This window comes from Megalobrama amblycephala, linkage group LG21 (genome assembly GCF_018812025.1).
Source record: "Megalobrama amblycephala isolate DHTTF-2021 linkage group LG21, ASM1881202v1, whole genome shotgun sequence".
NCBI classification, from domain to species: Eukaryota; Metazoa; Chordata; class Actinopteri; order Cypriniformes; family Xenocyprididae; genus Megalobrama; species Megalobrama amblycephala.
In genome coordinates, this window is record NC_063064.1 from 2,802,040 (window position 1) to 2,823,592 (window position 21,553).

The 21,553-nt window shown below is 36.4% G+C and overlaps 2 protein-coding genes across 2 annotated transcripts; both read left to right on the forward strand.

The window, feature by feature from the left end:
• The first annotated feature begins 3,473 nt into the window (after nucleotides 1-3,473).
• Nucleotides 3,474-12,186, forward strand: ctdspl3 (CTD (carboxy-terminal domain, RNA polymerase II, polypeptide A) small phosphatase like 3). The gene is given in 13 exon segments (XM_048172954.1): nucleotides 3,474-3,801; nucleotides 4,392-4,503; nucleotides 4,591-4,704; nucleotides 6,395-6,503; nucleotides 6,601-6,718; nucleotides 7,871-7,897; nucleotides 7,899-7,958; nucleotides 9,216-9,278; nucleotides 10,277-10,356; nucleotides 10,498-10,598; nucleotides 10,601-10,623; nucleotides 11,325-11,420; nucleotides 11,722-12,186. Coding segments are annotated over 13 exon segments (1,080 nt in total). The 5' UTR covers nucleotides 3,474-3,690; the 3' UTR covers nucleotides 11,788-12,186.
• A 2,538-nt stretch (nucleotides 12,187-14,724) lies between these two features.
• ndufs7 (NADH:ubiquinone oxidoreductase core subunit S7) lies at nucleotides 14,725-21,410 on the forward strand. The gene is made up of 8 exons (XM_048173007.1): nucleotides 14,725-14,793; nucleotides 15,394-15,430; nucleotides 15,759-15,827; nucleotides 15,949-16,066; nucleotides 18,492-18,671; nucleotides 19,137-19,183; nucleotides 19,286-19,374; nucleotides 21,166-21,410. Exons 1-8 carry the CDS (start codon nucleotides 14,778-14,780, stop codon nucleotides 21,261-21,263), a joined length of 654 nt encoding a protein of 217 aa, XP_048028964.1. The 5' UTR covers nucleotides 14,725-14,777; the 3' UTR covers nucleotides 21,264-21,410.
• The last annotated feature ends 143 nt before the right edge of the window (nucleotides 21,411-21,553 follow it).

Below are 21,553 nucleotides of genomic sequence, written 5' to 3' on the forward strand. Positions count from 1 at the left end.
CTTGCTGCTAAGGAAGTAGCAGAAGTAGCGTGTTGGTCCCGTAGGCTGTAGCAGATGTTAGCTATATAGTTTTTTTTAGTACCTATGCTGTCCAGTGATGCCGGGCAGAGCGTGTTGTGTGGTTGGTTGTTTTAACAACAGCACAAAACTACAGGCCTGGAATAAAACCGTTTGTGTAATCCACAAAGCTTTGTTGCACATTGACTGCCCATGTTTAGGGCCATACGGATTGCACAGAGTTCCTGGTCGAGCGGAGGACCAAGATGTGCGTCAAAAGTGGATGAAACACATAACCGAGGTGGCTCATCGCATGCCAGATGATTAATAAAATAATCTTCAATACCAATAAGAACATGTATTTTATTGCTACAACTGGTCGTGGCTAAGGCCATCCTTAAAAATATTTTGGTTTGCCGTAACAGCCAAAAAAATAAAAAATGGTCGGTAGGTCGTAAAAAATGTAAAAAAAAAAAAAAATTTATTGCATCACATTAAGTGTATTGTGATTGTCAAAACATTTTAGTAACTAAGCTGAATTTTATTAGGTTTAGTGACATGTTACAATGTTTACATGGTAGGCTACAATTTCTGGTAAGCTACACTTTTTTATTATTTTTATTCAATTATTATTATTTAATTATTATTGTGATTTGATTTAATATTGACTCATTTGGATAAATATTAGGTAGGCTATAATTTTTCTCAAGAAAAAAACAACTCACCTAACTTAATGCTGTAAACATGAGAGCCCTATCAGCTGGCAGTATTATTTAAAAATAACAATTTAAATATAATGCATTTTTTATTATAATAACAACTTTATTTAATGATATAAGTAAAAATATAAAAAAGATGTAATACAGTACACATATCAGCTAAAACAGGTTCTGTGTGAGGGGCTGCTAGCTGACAGCATTCGGTCATTTCTGAGAGATTTACCTCAGACGAAGGTAAGTGTGAATACATAAATCCATTTTGAAAAACATGTTTACAAGAACATAACATTATACGTCGTCTGATGTTGTAATATTTTTTAAATCTGTATTTCTAGCATGTCACATTTACAAGCACCAAAACGGTATTTATTGTTTGAATTTCGTAATAAAATTGACAGAATCTGAGAGCTGAGATTTTATTTTCTATCATAAGTAACCTGCTCTGTCTAGCCTGTCGGTCTCTGTGTCCTCTTTACTTCGCGATTTTTCTGTGCGTGAGAAAATGGATGTGTGGCGTGAGAGCGTGTGAAAAGCGTCAATTGCGTGTGTCTCACATTTTATTGCATTTGTATTAGCTGTTTGAAGAGTAAAAAAAAATCCGTGGGTCTTAACGCAATTACAATCGGCAAGTCGGTCGGACTAAAAGGGGAAAAAATAATTAATTTGGTCGGTCCTAAATTGACAGGGTCGGTCGGGTTATGGCAAACAAGAATATTTTTAAGGATGGCCTAATAATTATTTGAAACTTAAGCTTGTGAACATATTAGCAACACAGCTATAATGACAGCGTTCGGTTTTATTGTTGTCATCAATTAATATACTTCTTAATTACATTACATTACATTTTTACATTATTACATTATGTTGTCAATAAATTACCTTTATCTGTAAGTTTTGGCCACTGCCTGACATCATCTACCCATGTTCCCTTTCACCAGACATTTTCTTTAATGAGCAGGATGCGCTTTAATTGAAATGTCATTAGAGGGCACCGGCCGGCAAGTGTCACACCGTCACACTTCGCAGGCACGCAGTAATGGCGGCAGGCAAGATGGCGGCGCCCATAGAGTTCGCGGCGGATTTGTGTATAGAGAATACGATTCTGACGTCACGCCGCGTTGAGTTCTGGGTAATTTCTTTGTTTATACGCCATCTTGACAGGATCGCACAGCATTTCCGTCATTGAGTTTAGTGCAGTATTTTGTTTTCTGTCATGACTGTGAAAAATTTCACCATTGTATGTCATTAATGCTGCATCGATAATGGTGATAGTAACTCTGATAATCGTTCTGAGAGAGAACCGGACAATGAGCAACGTTTTTTGCCTTTTCTACGTGTAAAAACAGCAAGGAAAGCAGGTCGAGGAGATGACGAGAAGACGCCGGATGGCAAATCTTTTAGTAATGGCACTGATTAAACCCACTGCATATCACTCAATAAAAGAATGACATTGCTGAGTGTTTTTTGAAATTTTTGGTTTAATAATTAACATTACCTTTTGCGAGTCTGACTCTCACTCCGCTCATGAATTCATGACATTCAAATGCTTTTAAGAATGAAGAAACGCTTAATGCACCGAGACAAACACCAGATTCTGTACATATCTGTTAAAGCATACTGTGTGGAGAACGCGTTGCGTTCATATTCATGGCTCGTCTGCACCTCTTTTAATATAATGTCATCATCATAATACACTAAGCCAGCGTTTTTAAAAGGTGCCCTTGCAAGGACTCACTACTAAACTGTTGACAAGCTCCTAGGGTTTTGATTTTGTTTGTCATCTGTTGAAATAAATATAAAAATACAGTGTGTTCGTGTCCGTCTGTCCGCTGACTGACCCATAATCTCTGATTCTCTGGGATCGTGGAAAGGAATATTTACAATGACAACAGTTGTAGGCCTACTCAATATGCTCGTTTAAGCATAATTTAAACGTTTCCAACAAATAAATTAATCGATTTTTCTCAGCGTGTTGAACACATACTTTTATTTGGATATTCATATGATGGCTGAAGCAGCAGCGAGCGTCCAGTGTGCGACACGGTAAACAGATGAACATTGTAAACGAAATTCTACAAAACTTAAAAAAATAAATAAATAAAATTATCATGCGATGCTATAAAATAGCTTCTGTTCCCTGCAAACGATACCCTTAAAAATGTGAATGTTCCACTTAATGGCAGAAACAAAACAATAGGTAAACAAGTATCTGTATTCATTTCAGTGCAAGTAGTAGGGGGCGATCCTGTCAAAATGGCGGCGCCGCCCCGGCATGCAACACGGCATGACGTCGGTTCGTATTCTCTATATAATTAAAAAAAAAAATAGAAAATGAGCGATGGTTTCTCTAGATAAGACCCTTATTTCTCGTCTGGGATCTCATAGAACGCTTTGAAGCTGCACTGAAACTAATTTTGACCGTTTGGAGGCCATTGAAGTCCACTATATGGAGAAAAATCCTGGAATGTTTTCATCAAAAACCTTAATTTCTTTTCGACTGAAGAAAGAAGGACATGAACATCTTGGATGACATGGAGCTGAATAGATGATCAGGAATTTGTTTTATTTGAAAGTGAACTAATCCTTTAATAATTAATACTTGTTGTATTGCTAAGAGGTAAATTACATCCAGCTTCTAGGCATTTTTCAGAGATGTAGAAACCTGTCCAGCCAAAAATGGCATACTTCTGCAATGAAATACATGTTTTGTCCTGTCAATGTTACTTCCGCATCACGTTGCGCCGTTCTTCATTTAAGCCCCGCCTACCGCTTCGAGCGCGTGTTCTGACTGGCTAAAGCTCGATTGTGTTTTTTCAGTAGTTTAAACTGAGGTCAGTCCGTCTGGAAACAGCGAGAGGAAGCCGATTAACCGAATTCATGGAGATTGAAGCGACTTTTGAACTATTACATTATTCCTGAGCGTTTAAAGTGTTTATAACCGTTGACGACATCGTTTAATCAGGGTTGCGGGAAAATGAGACTTCGCTCAAGAAATATTTTAAATGAAAACCCACAAACGCCATCCCGCCGTCGTCGAGCTGCTCCGGAGACACCGAGACCGCAGACCCCGCTGATCAAGAACCAGGTCAGTCCTGCTGTATTGAACACTAGATATGAAAAGAAAACAAAAGTTGCGTGTGTTTGGTGTGATTCCGCATTATGAACGATCTGCGCATGACTGGTTAGCATGATGCTAACCGATTTAAAGCAGGAGATATACAGAGCAGAATTAAACAACGTTACTGTAATAATGTTTCATCAAAACATTAAATACAGAACAGGTTATCGTTTATATGAATAATAATGATTTGCTTGTGCTGCTGGTAAAAGTTTCTCAGTGTTGCCCCAGATGTGTTTGTGGACAGGGCCTGTTCTCACCGTGTAGCCAATAAGATTTCAGTATTTTTGAATGGCATTTGGGAAGTTGTATCTCGGCCAATCAGCTTCTCTGTGTATTGTCGATCAAGGAGCACGTGGATCTTGTAGTTTTTTTTTTTAATCTTATAGTTATTGTTTATTAAAACAAATAATGTAAATTGATGATTCATCATTTTTATAATTTATTAATTTATGAAAACGTAGACATTTAAAAAATTAATTGCACTTATTTATATGAAATGTGTACCATTTCTCAATCAGTTTTTTAACTGGCTGTCTTTTACACCCTCGCTTTAGGATGAAGTAAAATGTCTTCAAGACTGCTCAAATCTGGACCCTGATGACGTCCCAACAGCGGCCAAACGTCCACGGAGGAGGAGAAAAGCGTTATCAACGGTTGACAATAAAGGTACATTATTTCTTTTGGCAAATGAATGTTGTGTTAGAATGATGACATGGTATTAAGAAAATGTCACGCTCTCCATTGTGTTTTTAGAGTCAGATTTCAAGACCCCAGTCCGTCACCTCCGGGAAAGGCATTCCTTATTGAATCCTGCTGCTCGGAGCCTCTACTCTCCTTCAGTTCACTTTCTCACACCACCAAGAGACAGTGAGTGCATTTAAATTTTTTTTTTGCTAATTACATTTTATATACTTTAGCCTTGAATTTAAACATTTTTGCCTACGGTGATTAGTACGGAGCCATGTAGAAGAAAAAATGATATTGTGCCCACAAATTAAGAATTAATTCCTACCATTTTTAATTTGTTCTTTCATTTTAGTTAAAGTCAGCATGAAACAGAAGTTGCGATCATCTTTTCTATAGTATTTAAATACACTGTTAAAGGTCCCGTTCTTCGTGATCCCATTTTTCAAACTTTAGTTAGTGTGTAATGTTGTTGTTAGAGTATAAATAAAATCTTGTTTGTGCCCACAAATTAAGAATTAATTCCTACCATTTTTAATTTGTTCTTTCATTTTAGTTAAAGTCAGCATGAAACAGAAGTTGCGATCATCTTTTCTATAGTATTTAAATACACTGTTAAAGGTCCCGTTCTTCGTGATCCCATGTTTCAAACTTTAGTTAGTGTGTAATGTTGTTGTTAGAGTATAAATAAAATCTGTAAAATGTTAAAGCTCAAAGTTCAATGCCAAGCGAGATATTTTATTTAACAGAAGTCGCCTACATCGAACGGCCAGTTTGGACTACATCCCTCTACTTCCTTCTTTAATGACGTCACTAAAACAGTTTTTTGACTAACCTCCTCCCACAGGAATACACAAGAGTTGCGTTTGTAGAGTGTGTTTGTCGCCATGTCGTCGAAACGCTGTTATTTTCATCCCGCAGTCCAATCACCGGGTCTGATTCCGGCTCAAATTGATAGGGTAAAATTAAAGACATGTTTACAATAACACTGAGCGCGTGCATCTCCACGTTATGGTAAGAGGCGTGACCTTTCCGGCCAAGATGCGCTAAACTGCTGTCGAATCACAACACAGGAACCGCTGGCACAATCAGAACTCGTTACGTATTTCTGAAGGAGGGACTTCATAGAACAAGGAAGTCATCAGCCCGTTTTTATGACAGTGGAAACAGCGGTATACAGATAAGTAAATTATGTGAAAAATACTGTGTTTTTTTTACACGCGAAACATGAACACATGTTATATTGCACACTATAAACACAATCAAAGCTTCAAAAAACCACGAAAAACGGGACCTTTAATTACAATAACAACTAGCTGAAAAAAAAAAAAATAGAACAAAGACTTGACTTGAGACTTGACTTGGACCTCAAAGACGTGAGACTTGACCGCAGGGACTTGTGAACGTCTCTGCTATTCACATGCTTTCGATTCGATATTGATTATTTTGGATGTAGTATTTCAGTTACAGTACATGGCAAATTTTCTAGAGGAAAAAAATGCTGTATGCTGTAAACTACACGTGTAAGTCAGTTGGTGGTACTATAATAATATTGAAGGTTAAATTAACGTATTTATATACAAACACTTAAATTACACTCTCTCCACACTAGAGATATCTTGAATGCTTTAATAGTGACATCAGACTACACACAAACAAGATTTTAATAAATGTAACATCAAAGAATAATTTTTTATATGGTTTAAATGCTACATCTCTGCTCTTCCCTACAGTACAAACCTGTTTGGAAGTGTCTGACCTTTATTATGAAACCTTTTGTCTGTACTCTGTATTTTTAAACTAAATGAGTATTGACTGTCTGGATACTTCGTTATTTGATTTTGTGTAACACAGTTATTTATTATTTTAATAGGTGAGCATCCAAACACAAGTCCCATCTTCAGTCCTGAACACTGCGTGTTTGGCTACAGCGCTGCCAGCCCTCTTTCAGAGGATGAGGAGAATGAGGAAGTGTTTAGCCCGTGAGTCTCTTCTACAAAGAAGTTTTTGTGGCTTGTGCACTGATTGAATTGATTCTTCTGTGGTTTAATCTGACTGTTGTCTCTGTTTTTGCCTCAGCTTCACATTTATTAAGAACATTCCGAACCGTTCACAACAGTCCAGGCCTGTTTCAGCAGTGCGGGACATTCCACCAAAGACGAGGAGCACACCTGCTGCTAACCTGGTGCTCGATTTGGTGAGTTATCCAGTCCCTCCAGAAAAACGCGGTTATGCGATCGCCTGATTTAATGCATAATCAGCCAAAGTCTGCATATTTATGCGGGGATCGCATTTTTACAAATATGCCGCACTTTCGCCGCATAAATTGCACGTGAACATCATCTGCAAACCCTGCGGTGAAACCATGATGAAGCACGCAAATCATTCTCATTTGCCAACAAAAATAAGCGCAAAAGACTGTTGATGCAACTTTACAGTTGTAAGATTGCACCTTTTTTGTTACAGAACAGTACCAAAACCTTACAGTTGTAAGTATATTAGTAGTATGTAAAATAATTTACGTTGCAGTAAGAGATTGCACTTTGTGCATTGGAAGCACTTAATTTAACAGAAGATGTCTGTTTTGTATAGCTACCTCTGTAAAACAGGAAGCACACATTTTATTTTTTTATATTTTATTTTATTCATTTTTACAGAAGTTGTTGAATATTCCTTTAGTAAAGCTACAGAACTTGTTTGACTCAATGTTTTTTAAGTTTGAGCCATGTGTTAATTAAGGTCTGAAATAAAACCGAATGAGAACTTAAATATACTGTGATTTAGTATGCTTGCTTATCATAGGAAGTAATAAGAAATGACTCTTTGCATTAAGGTAGTATCCTAGTGAGAACAGGGTGTTGGGGGAATCACCTTTTTTTCTCTTTTTCATCAAACCACAGTTTTTGCAAATTCCCGCAATCTCATCGCATAAAATTGCAAAAATATACCGCATATTCCATCGCATTTTTTAAGAAAACGTGCCAAGGATTTTTGCCTGCAACAATCACAAAAAAAATCCGCGTTTTTCTGGAGGGACTGGTTATCTTCCCTCTAGCCAGCTCGAAATCACTTCATTGGATAACTCAACGTTTTGTTCAAAATGTCACTGAACTCATTGAATTAGCATGCAGTTCATTGACTGAATGATAATTCCAAACTGTTGGAGGTTAATGGCAGGGCCATTAAATCAGATGGACCATTAGTACTCCCTTGTTGAGAGATAGGTTTCAACAACTGGGTAAATGAAGTTGAAATGTTGACTAGTGGAACATGGGTCTTACTGATTTGATTGAGGTTTAAAGGTGACTGGTTTGTGATTCTTTGGATTTTATTTTTGTATGAATTCTAGGATGAAACCCTTGTGTTCAGTTCACTCAAATGTGATCCCTGACGCAGAATACACCTTTAGTACCCGCTTTCAAGATCACAAGTACAAGGTTGGTGAAATTTTTACCTTAAGGTGCGGTCACACTGCACTTTTTGTTCCATTGACTTCCATTCAAACGCATGCGAATGCGTCAGACTGGAAATGCAAGCTCGTGCGAAAAAATTTTTTGCTGCGTTCCAAAGTTCAAGTTTGGTGAACTCTGACCTCCGAATTCGCATCACGTGAAGACCAGTAGAAGATCGATTCGTCACGGCATGACCTCTTGGCTGAATTAAAAGAATTATATTTTTACAGTAAAGTCGAGTAGGTTCTATATTTTTACATTTTGAATGTATTACTTTAAGTTATATGTTGAATTCATGTTTATAAAAAAGATGCTGTAGACCGCTACGTCGTATCACGACCGTTACAGCGTCTGAAGAAATTTTGCATGTTCAAAGTCTAGTGTGACCGTGGCTTAACTCTTTGATTTGTAAGATCACAATGGAGTGATTAGAATGTTCAGTGCATCATGTGATGAACTGCTTAATTCAAATTAGCTTTCATGCTTTGGCTGGCGCTGAGGGCATCCATCTCTTGGTCAAGGCAAGCTAAAGTGTGAACGCAAATTTGAATCATATACATACGTCATATATCACAGCTGTTCAGTGTTTTTCGTCCCCATAATGCTTTTTAGATTACAGACATTTAAATAAACAAAAAACATTTATGGTTTGTTAAATACACACTGATGTCGATGGAAACGGCAATAATAATCCTTTCAAACGTAATTGTTTTATTCACATCAGACACACATTGTGTTGGTAAATTTACTCTATTCTTCTACCAGTTCACCTGCCACTTACTTTCATATCTTTCTGGAGAAGTGGATCAATTTACGTGTTGTAAACCCGACAGATCTGATTCTCCAAATTGCGGCGCCCCATTGTAGATCAACTAACCTGATTATTATAAAGGTGTTTAAACAACAAAATACATTTACTTGCATGTGTTTGAGAATAGGAATATATCATGATATAGGTAACAAGTTTGTGAATATTTTGAATAAAAAGGAAAAATTAAATAAAACGATAGTCATACAGTGCTAATTGTGGCTGTGGTGTCACGTGACAAGCTTGATGCATCGCAATGGAAACGTCGGACATAATATATATTAAACTTGCATGTGAAAGGATTGATTCAAATGAAATTGTAAATAACATGCATTTCTTGGAATAGTGGTTAATATTCTCTGACTGTCATTAAAAAGTTTTGGAATTCTGCTGTTCTTGAAGTGTGAAGTGATTAATTAAACGTCTTTTCACAGGTCTACGTGATCCTCAGACCGTATGTGAAAGAGTTCCTACAAGCCATGACCAAACATTTTGAGGTAAATGTTGTGAAGACTGACAGCTTGTCAGGGATGGTTTTGAGACACTAATGGCTCGTTTCCACCGAGCGGTACGGTATGGTACGGTATGCAATTATTTCCATTTTGATTGTCAGAAGTTGTGAATGGTACCAAAATACCGACCCAAACCGTACCAACTTCAGTTGTGATGCCTAGCACAGTAGTCTGGTAACTAAAGGGTGGAGCTAGACTCACTGCAGCAACATTGATTGGTTGACTACGCATTTTTTTTTAAATAAACAGTTGAAACACAATACCGTTGCAACACAATGTCAGCACGCAGCAAACAAACCGGCACGATCTGCAGTATGTCCTCCATTGTTTACTGTCACTTTATTCTTCACGATAGAATGGCGTCGATTGCTACTTTCCGGCATACACCGCACCTTTAGTACCCTTTACTGTTGGCGGTGGAAACGCGAGCCGGATCAGGGTCCCGAATCATACTGTACTATACTGTACCGCTCAGTGGAAATGAGCCATTAAGGATTGTTCACAATAAGACGAATGTCTGGTGCTAAAATTTGGTGCGATAAACATTTTAATGTGAGTGAACAGCTGTTAATGCTTCTATTCAGCCCTACACAGACATTTGCATGTTAATGTACAGACTTTTTACAGAGAGCTGTTCTCATCTCTTTGCGAATAAAGCTGGCCAACCAATAAGATTTGCACTTTTGGTCACAAGCCCAAAGCTGCTTTTGTTACATAAAACATAAAATGGTGTTCTTTGATAAATACTACACTGAATACAAAAAAAAAAAAAAAAAAACTGAACTGGTGGCAGAAACGCAAAGTTGCATAGCGTGCTTTTCCATAAGCACCACCTACTGTCAGAGAGTAATTATCATTCAATCCATGTGCTGTTTTTTACAAATCGGATTTAATATTTTTTTATTATTATTGGTGTGGCTGGCCTGAACTGTCACCAGTGAGTAAATCTATTAATAAATCTGTTTTGTCTTTTTCTGTTCCAGATGTTTGTTTACACCTCTGCAAAAAAGGAATATGCAGAAAAGATTGTAGATATATTGGACCCTAATAAAAAGCTCTTTAGGTGAGACATTTTACACTTTGAATCCCATATGCCCAAAATCATCCTGGAGATGATTCCCAGCATCTGCATCTCATAACTCGTAACATATTTTACCTTGAAGGAAGCATGAAAATGTAATGCAGTGTAATTCTTGTTTTTAAGACATCGTTTGTATCAGGATGATTGCGCCTGTGTGCTTGGACACTACATTAAAGACTTGACTGTTCTGGAGAGAGACTTGTCAAAGACGGTCATCCTGGACAACGCCCCCACACCTTCCCATACCATGTATGTTTGTCTTCACCACCACACACGGTTTTGCTGTTTCTGTCTTGCAATAATTCAAAAGATCACAGAAGTACTGGGATAAAAGATTATAGTTCAGATATGAACACTGATGTGTATAGGAGACCAGATTCCCTTTTTAAAGTAACTTGAGGCTTCAAATAATGATTGTATCGAATGCATTCTTATGCCACTAGATGGTGACAAGTGACCGTTAAAAAAAAATTGTCATTGAATCATTCATTCAAAAGTTTTGTTCAAAAATGATGATTCATCCAGTAATGATAAAGTGAAGTCTTTATGAGTGAGTCATTGAATCATCCATTCAAACCATTTTTTTAAATTAATTCATTCTAATTAATTAAACTTTTTTTTAAAGCTGCAGTAAACTTTTGGCACTCTAGCAGTTAATAAACAGAACTGCATGTGTCTTGCGGAAGAACATTGTAGCTGGAGCTACTTCTCTCTGTTTGTCTATGACGAGTCACGCAGGTACTGGTAGCGGTTCCTACCAGACCGGTCTAAACTAGTCTGAATATAAGCACTTATTATAGGTGTACCGTAGTAATTCATGGTTAGACAAAAACACGGTTTGGAAAATGGATTCATGTCGTACATTCTCATTATATAATTTTTGCAGAATCGTGCAGCTCTTGTTCTAACCAGTATATCAATGTCATGTTTTTTTGTTTGTTTTTTTGTAGCTGATGAATATGATTCCAATAAAGAGCTGGATTGGAGATCAAGAGGACCGTGAGCTGCAAAAGCTCATTCCATACATGGAGAAACTAGTGCATGCGGTGAGTGTTTTTCAGCAATTTTCAGAACTCAAAATGTCCTACCCAGTTAAAAAAGTCTGTTTATTAAAACTAAGCTGTCTGAATGTCGTGGTATGATCACCTACACTGACACAGCAGGCCAGAGAGAGGGTGAAAATGGATCTAGAAAAACTAAATTTTGACTGGTTTTGGGACAAAATAAAAAAAAAAAAAAAAAAATAGTTTTAAGCTCTTGATTTATTTGAATAAAAACTGTTTTTGTAGTAATAATTGTTTTTTGTTTGGTTTTTTTTAACTAAACTTGTTTTTTGACTGTTTTCAGGATGACTTCAGAAATGTTTTAAAGAAGAGAACCGACCACTTCCACAGGCTGCTCTCTGAAGACTAAAACCTGCAACAAGTGTAGAGCCATGTAGAGCCATCCTAATAAATGCAGTAAAATTACCAGGCTACATATTAGCAAAGGCTAAATTTGTAGTGTAGCAAATTACTCTGGCATAATCAAATTGTTTATTTGACAGATAATAGTCTTACAGTTTCACTTTTAATCATCCTGGTGATCAGCTGGTGTTCTGACCCATTTTGAAAATTAGGGCTAGAATCTTGCCTTTAATTTATTGATAAATCTTGAGATTTGTACAGGTTTGTGCCATTGGAAGTGTTTTCACACTTTAAGTTGTTAAATTAATTTCGATATGTGTTATACACAGAAGTGTTTTTAAAAGGACACCAATTTTCATAACCCATTAATAAAAAATAAAATCCTGCAAAACTTTTGCTTTGTAAATTGGTCTGTTTTGTGCTGATTCCACCTCAGATTGTGGTTTGCTGAGAAAGGGTGTGCTATAATTTTTCCAAGTAATCAGACATGATCAAATGGCTGACAAAAGTTTGATGTTTCGTCATAAAACAGGAAGTTGTTGTAACTTGGGCATACAATGTCCAATGTGCCCCAAACACAGTCTGACCCCAAAAAAGAGAGACCAATATGTTCAGTGAATACCAGGAGTCAAATTTGAAGTTGACAGATTCCACTGAAGACTCTAAAACTGGGGTACGCGAGGTGATGAGGGGGTACGCAAACAAAATGCTGAGTTTTCCCATTCATTTAATTCTACCCCACCTTAAAATAATTAAAACAGAGCATGTATTTCTAACAGGCAAAATGTTGTAAATACATGACATCCAGTCATTTGCAGTCAAAACTGCATCCATACAAGCAGCGTGCAAATATGTTGCGTGCAGAGCAGTGGCGATGCCAGAAATCTTCAAGTGGGTGGACCTCTATTTTTTTTTTTTTTTTTTTGGTCATTTGTGTGTGTATATATATATATATATATATATATATATATATATATATATATATATATATATATATATATATATATATATATATACACATACACACACACACACACACACACACACACACACACACACACACACACACACACACACACATACAGTTGTGGTCAGAATTATTTGCACCCTTGGTAAATATGATCAAAGATGACTATAAAAATAAATCTGCATTGTTTATCCTTTTGATCTTTAATTAATAAAATTAGCAAAAATCTAACATTTCATTGAAGGAAAAGAATTGAAAGTGGGGGGGAAATCACATTATGAAATAAATGTTTTTCTCCAAAACACGTTGGCCACAATTATTGGCACCCCTACAATTGTCCAGCCATGACTTCCTGTTCCACAGGAGTATAAACATGAGGAAACACAAAGGCCAAATTCCCCTAATCATTCATCACAATAAGTAAAACCAAAGAATACAGTTCTGATGTGCAGCAAAAGATTGTTGAGCTTCGCAAAATAGAAAGTGGCTATAAGAAAATACCTAAAGCACTGAAAATCCCCATTTCCACCATTAGGGCAATAATTAAGAAGTTCCAATTAACTAAACATGTTACAAATCTGCCTGGAAGAAGACCTGTGTCTAAATCATCCTAATGCGCGGTGAGGAGGAAAGTTTGAGTGGCCAAAGACTCTCCCAAGGATCACAGCTGGAGAATTGCAGAGATTAGTTGAGTCTTGAGTCTCAGAAAGCCTAAAAAATGATCAAACAGCACCTACATCCCCACAAGTTGTTTGGGAGGGTTTCAAGAAAAATCCTCTGCTGTCCATCTCCAGCATATTCAGTTGTCAGACACGACTGGAACTTCAAACGGGATCGGCTTCTATGGCCAGATGAAACTAAAAAAAAGCTTTTTGGCAGCAAACCCACCAGATGGGTTTGGTGCACTCATGGATAAAAAGTACCCCATGTCCACGGTTAAATATACTGCTGGATCTTTAATGTTGTGGGCCTATTTTTCTGCTGGAGGTCCTGGACATCTTGTTCAGATACAAGACCAGTATGTGGCAAGACCAGACTAACACTCCTCAAATTCATCTGAAAGATCCACATTTAATGCCTGAGAAATGTCTTATTTTTAATCAATAATTACAATTAGAATAATAATTAGATAATTAGAATGAGAACACTATATAGAGCTGTTACCAATCAATTGAAATCATTAACAACAAAGTTCATCTTTACACTGCAGAGGTGGAACAGAAGTTGCATCTGAATTGGTACAATTACAAAAGCATAAATGATGTTGAGATCAATGTTTTAAAAATATTGTTTATTGAACATTTGTAAAAAAAAAAATCCATATCACGTTTGCAATTATGCTCATATTTGTGAAAACAGCCCTCTTGTGATATTGCTTAATTATATCATATGTTATAATATAAATCATATGTTATAATATAAATATCAAGAAAATCAGTGATGATTTCTCTAGAGAAGACCCTTATTTCTCGCCTGGGATCGTGTAGGACGTTTTGGAGCTGCAATGAAACTGTAATTTTGACCTTCAACAGTTTGGAGGCCATTGAAGTCCACTATATGGAGAAAATGAATGTTTTCATCAAAAACCTTAATTTCTTTTCGACTGAAGAAAGAAAGACATGAACATCTTGGATGAGTAAATTATCAGGAAAATTTTATTTGAAAGTGGACTAATCCTTTAACACTGTTCTTTGAAAAGACCATCTTTCAGCTCTTCAAAGAAACACAATAATAAAAAAATTGACACATAGCCTACTTGCAGCTTTGTAAATAAATAGTTTAAAATTTCTGTTGCACGTTTTACTGTAATATTTTTAGTATTTATTATTTATTTTTAGTATATTTGGTCCATAATGGTTGACCACTATTTTTACTATATATAATGTTATTTTAATTTTTGTGCATAATTTACATAATAGCGTTTGAAATAGTTTATTTAGTTAATATTGTATTGTATTTTGTTTAAAATAAGTGTTCGTTTGACACAGGTCGGAAGTTGGGTATCCACCGGAAGTGGATAGTTTGCAAAGATGGCGGCGTTGATGGGTGAGTAAACGAGCTTAATCCTAGACGATTTTAAGCTTCTGGATAGCGCACTATTGCTATTACTGCATCATATATAGATTGAGTGCATTAGGTGTAACTAAATTACAGCCCTTCTTCAGTTGTTAAATTAATTCTTTCGCGTTATGAAGGACTTTACTCGCTGACCTTGTTACTCAACATGACTTGATCCGAGACTCCCTGTCACATACAAACAACTCACATTATTTACAGATCATAGCTGAGCAAAGATATGTTATATTACTTATGCTTTTCAGAATAGAAAATCAAAAATGCCCTTTGGACAAGCGATATGCTGTGATTTACGGAAATTCCTGTCACAAAGTTGGTATATATATAAACCGCATAAGGTTCAAGTATAAAATTATCAAAAGAGTTAAGTTAAGTTAAGTTATTGTTTTATTTTTTGCTGGTATGTGCACGTTTGTTTATGCCGTTTTCTTGAGATTTAAACAGACTGCTGTAGACTGAGAGATGTTATGTGAAGAAAATATATATATATAACTGAAACTGCTTATGATCTGTGCTGAAGGTAATGGCAAATATTGTGACTGAACTTTAAGTAACATGTTTTTATTTCAGTTCCCCGCCTCCCTGCCCTTGGCTCTTTTAATCTAAGGTAAGTTTTGATTTAAAGATTTCTTAAAGTCTGTCTGTTAGATCTTTAATGGAGAATATAGATGTGTGTGTGTGTGTGTGTGTGTGTGTGTGTGTGTGTGTCATGATTGCTCTACATTACCTGGTAACTTTGGTTTGGCAGTAGGTAAAGACAGGTGTTCTGCAGAACAACCTTAATCTTTATGCATGTCAATAATAATCTTTTTGAAATAACATGCTGTCTTTGTAAGTCCATAATATGTGTGTGTGAATATATAATTGTGCATATAATATATAATTGCAGATTATATACAAATGCTTTTTTTCTTGATTTTGTGTTTGTAATGTAGGGCCATTTCATCATTTTCTGCTCATAAAAAGGTTCATCTGACAGACAAAAAGGATGAAAACTCCTCAAGGTGCAAAATTAATGGTTTTGTTATAGTTGTATGATGCCCATCCTGGGCAATTATGAAATATCTATTACTATTACAAGGAGTAGTTATTGTTATTATTAACTGAGCACACCCTTCTCTCCAGTCTGGTCCCATTCAGAGAGAAAAGCACAGCTCTTGCACCAAAACCAGCTTCAGCGGTCAGCAGTAAGGGTGAATACGTCATCACAAAGCTGGATGATCTGGTCAACTGGGCACGCAGAGTATGTAACTCTCTACACATTTACCAAAATGTTTTGAAATGTCCCTTATGCTCACCAGGGCTGCATTTATTTGATCAAAAATACAGTAAAAAAAAAAAAAAAGGTGAAATTGTGATTATTACAATTTAACTTTTCTATTGTAATATATTTTTAAACATAATTAATTTCTGTGATGGCAAAGCTACATTTTTAGCAGCCATTACTCCAGTCTTGACTCTTGAGTGTCACATAATCCTTTAGAAATCATTCTAATATGCTGATTTAGTGCACTTTTCAATGTTACTCTGCTTAAATGTAAGGTATGTACTTTAATGTTAAATTCATTCTATTAATCCAGTGTATTGTTCATGCTATCAGTATGCCATTCATTGGTTTATCTCCCCCAAAAGTGTAATCGCTGAGCCTCCCTGGCACCATCAAAACACTGAGCTCTTTGCAGCTCAACCAATAGGGTGAGTTTGGGGCGTGACTACTGTATCAGGTAGAGCCAGAGGGGGTTTAGCCAGTGTGGGACCATGAATAACTCACAATTGCTTACTCTTGACACACAACACATCTTAAAAAAACTAAGAAAATCCCGCACACTGTTAATCCTTGAAAAATGTATCAAAAATATATTTTATTAGCTTATTTCTCATGACCTTCATCAGGCATCAACATGCTGTTCAAACTCAATTACATTTAAAATAACATGACCAATCACAGTGAAGAATCATCAATTTCCAATCAAGCTTAATGACTGAATACCTCATTAACACTGCATCATCATATAGTTAAATCCACAATTATACGTTGTCAATGGGAAATAGAAAAAAAATTATAACATCACATTAAATTATACTTCATCATTCAAGACCCAAAGGTGATAAAGTCTGAAGGGTGAAGATCCAAAACAACTCATGTGCCTGTAAGCATCGTATCACCCCTCTAGGTGGAACACTCCCTTTTTTTAATACCACAAAAAAACGGAAGGAGGAAACATCGTGATTCGATGTCAAAAATGGGCCGCAACTGGATAATTAACATCTTTTCTTCTCATAGAACTCTGATGCTCACTAATTCTTTGTTTTGGTTCACGTGAAGTTTTTCCAAAATAACCCAAACCACAAGGACACCGGATCAAATAGACAACTTGTGTAGAAGCACGAGTGATCACAGAATTGATTCTATATTTTTTACCAGTTCTTGGATGACAAAAGAGAATGTTTTAATTGTTTTATTACACTGAGCAACTCAGGTTTCGAAGACAACAAATACCAGATTTTTTTTAAAAAAAATTGATCTTATCAAATAAGACTTGGAGGAATGAGTAGTAATAAAAGTAAAAGAATGCTTTTTTAATTTTCTTGTTGTCTTTTTTAACAACTCAGAATGTCTTTTGGAAAGATGTATTGAATGCTTCATCAATCCATTTAGAAGCATAACCCCTATCTAAAAATCATGATCTCCCCAAAATAAAATTTGAATCAGAATAACAAATCCTCCTCAGTCTAAAAAACTGAAATCTTAGGCAGTCCCTTTTTGGAAAAAAAAAAAAAAGTCAATTTTTTTTTGAAAAATTAAAAAAAAAAAAAGGTAGCAAACAACAAAGTGTTGCGATCTGTATCTTGTGTAAACAAAGTCGTAATCAACTTGCCTTCATTTTTCTGTACCCACATATCTAGGACGTGTACTATGGAAGAATTAACTTCCAAGGTGAATTCCAAGTCATCAACCAAGTTATTTAAAATGGACTCAAATTCTCGAACCTGTAATCTCCCAAAAAATACAGAATGTACCGTCAATGTAACTATACCATTTAATGATGCATGAACATAAAGGATTTTTTCCCCGTATTAATGCTCAAAAAATACCTAAATAAGTTGGCCTAATTAGGGGCAAAAATTGAGCTGAAGAAAAAAAATCTGTCAAAACTAAAATAATTATATTTCAAAACATAAGAAGCCGGCTCAATCAAGAACTGTGAAGGTGGTATGACGTCGCCGCGTGTCGAGAGGTAATGTCTAAGGGCACTAAGCCCTCTCTCATGTGAGATGTTTAGTATATAGACTCGTTATATCCAAAGCCACGACACACAAAAGGAGCACTTGGAAGGTTTTCTGAAAGTATGCTTTATTTTTGTAATTCCGTTGCTAGGTGCGACAACTACATACAAACATACAAAACTGTGATGCAATTTCAGGATTCTTTGATGAATTGAAAGTTCCAAAGAACAGTGTTTATTTGAAATAGAAATCTTTTGTTTTCTAAGCATTCTAAATCTCTTTACTGTCACTTGATCAAATTAATGCATCCTTGTTGAATAAAAAAAGTATTAATCGAGTATTACTGACCCCAAACGGTTAATCATTTTTTGCTGTAAAAAGTAGACAAATGATTCCCTTTCTAAAGCAGTTAAATGAACAAATTTCTGTTTGTATTTTAGAGCTCCTTATGGCCCATGACCTTTGGCCTGGCGTGTTGTGCTGTGGAGATGATGCACATGGCCGCCCCGCGTTATGACATGGATCGGTTTGGTGTTGTGTTCAGAGCCAGCCCCAGACAGGCTGATGTCATGATAGTTGCAGGGACACTCACCAATAAAATGGCCCCTGCACTGCGGAAGGTATTTGCACTATATCAGTTTTAATAAATTTTAATTTCCTGTATTCATTATATTTTGCCAGCTACAGTCAAACCAAAATTTATTCAGACACCTTGAACATTTCATTCATTAATACAGTTTATTCACTATAGTTTGGTAATAAAATATGATCTCAGAGTTAAACTGTGTCAGAAAAAATGTATCTTAATTATGTCAGATAACACTTAAGCAAAACATGGTCAGGTTTTACTGGTAGTCCACTGTATGAAGAATTTTTGGGTATAATATGTCACAGTTTACTTTATTTTGCTATCATCACTTACATAAATGAACTATAGTGTCCTGCACCCTCTAGTAAAAATATATAATATAATTTTATATATAATAATTAATAATAATTTTTGGTTTGACTGTTTAATTTCCTTTTTGTCCTTTGGTTAATGACTGTTCTGCTACTGTAATTTCTGAATGTCTTGCTGATGGCAGGTGTATGATCAAATGCCAGAGCCCAGATACGTCATTTCCATGGGAAGGTAAAATCGCAGTTCTTTCATTACCTACTTCAAAAAAAGACTGTTTTATCATATTATGTTTTGTTTTTTGACTAAAACTAATTTGTTTCTTTCTTTTATTAGCTGTGCTAATGGTGGTGGCTACTATCATTATTCTTATTCTGTGGTCCGGGGTTGTGATCGCATCGTTCCAGTGGACATCTACGTCCCAGGTGTGTTTTATTTAAAGGGGTCATGTGATGTTATTTTGTTTATAGGGTATAAAAGAATAGGTTAACATGCTTTAATGCTCAAAAAAAACATTATTTTTCACATACTGTACATTGCATCTCCTCTATTCCAAGTTAGGGCTGGGCGATATATTGCATGCGATTCTCACGCGCATTTCGTCAGTAAAGCCGGTTCCCTGATTACCGCTAAATCGCCATCACCTGCTTTCAAATGGAGCGCCATTTAACAGACAGAGCCGTAGTTCACTGATAAGCCACGCAATATCGCGTTCATATCGCAGATGAATCGCCTTCGATAATGAACGCGATATTTGCGTGGCTTATCAGTGAACTACGGCTCTGTCTGTTAAATGGCGCTCCATTTGAAAGCAGGTGATGGCGATTTAGCGGTAATCAGGGAACCGGCTTTACTGACGAAATGCGCGTGAGAATCGCATGCGATATATCGCCCAGCCCTATTCCAAGTCTGTCTGAAACATACTGATTTTTACAAAGCTCCTCCTTCTGAAAATCCCAGAGTGCTCTGATTGGCCAGAGGACCCAGTGCGTTGTGATTGGCTAAACGCATCAAACACGTCTCAAAAATGTAATGCTTATTACCATAATTGCAAGCTTTAGCTTTCAAGGTTTCTAAACACAGTTAATAATGTCGTTGGTATTACCGTATCAAGTTGTTACCGTAGCCCGAGTCAGAACCAATTTTGAAAGCACAACTTGAGCAAAACTGTTCACAGTGGCAAGTTTCTATTCTGTAAGTCTTTTACCTATCGGATACGATTTTATAGCAGTTTAATTTGTCTTCTCCACTGTAACAGCTTTAAGACCTGAGGTGACAGCATAATACAGTTTAGAAACCATACTGAAGTGTGCATTTCTAATTTTTTTAGGTGTGTGTAGCCAGCGTTGCACTCTCTCAGGTTCAGGAAGCTGTCCTCTGCTAACTTTTGCACTGTACTGCTTAGGAACAGCGTTATAAATAAATCTTAACCACTGATTCCTAATCTCATTCGTTTTTGGATGGCCAAACAAAGGGGTTTTGCTTTCGCATCCACACGGCATCTCCGCAGTTCACTAAAGCCTCGTCTTCTCTCTTTGTGTATGCCTTTGGGCAGGCATTATGCTAATATTTCATATTGTGATATAGACATTTGTGGAAGCAACATCTAGATTTCGATCGAGGTGTTTTAGGCAGGTCTGGAGCTGTTCTGTTAGATTGAATAAATCCCTTTTGTGGGACACTGAGCTTTGTAACTTTGCAGATCTTATACATGTATTAACAGATACATTACACTTAAAGGGATAGTTCATCCAAAAGTGAAAATTCTGTCATCATTTACTCACCCTAAAGTTGTTCCAAACCTGTATATTTCTTTGTTCTACTGAACTCAAAGGAAGATATTTGGAAGAATGTCGGTAAGCAAACAGTTGATGGGCTCCATTGACTTTCATAGTATGGGGGGAAAAAAATATGGAAGTCATTGGTGCCCCACAACCATTTGGTTACTGACATTCTTCAGAATATATTCTTTTGTGTTCAGCAGAAGAATGAAATGTATACAGTTTGGAACAACTTAAGGGTGAGAAAATGACAACAGAATTTTCAATTTTGGGTGAACTATCCCTTTAAGGAAAAGGAAAACATTAAAAAGCATCATATAACCCCTTTTAAAATTCTGAAAGAAGATCAAACTGTAGCCTTTATCAGAATTTTTTCTAACAAGTAGATAATAAAATGATCTCATCACATAATAATGTGTCAATCTGTCCTACCAGGTTGTCCTCCCACAGCAGAGGCTCTGCTTTATGGAACTCTGCAGTTGCAGAAGAAGATCAAGCGAGAAAAGAAAATGAGAATTTGGTATCGCAAGTGAGGTGTGATTGTGTTTTTGTGTCTGGTCTGAAATGTTTATTTAATACTGGTCATTTGTTGGGCTCAGAAGGCTGATTTTTCAGGAGCTGCTCTGGTTTGAGTAAAGCTCCTCCTCTTTGTAGCTACAATAAAAGACTTTCTGCTTCAACGCTGAATGCACTGAGTTCTGTTTGATGCAGATTGTATTTTTGTCATTGACTACGCTTACATGTGCACCGGTAATGCGATTATTGGATGATGAGAAGAGACTGTGCAGTGAGTTGTGTTGACGGAGTTTAGCGATTTGGAGAA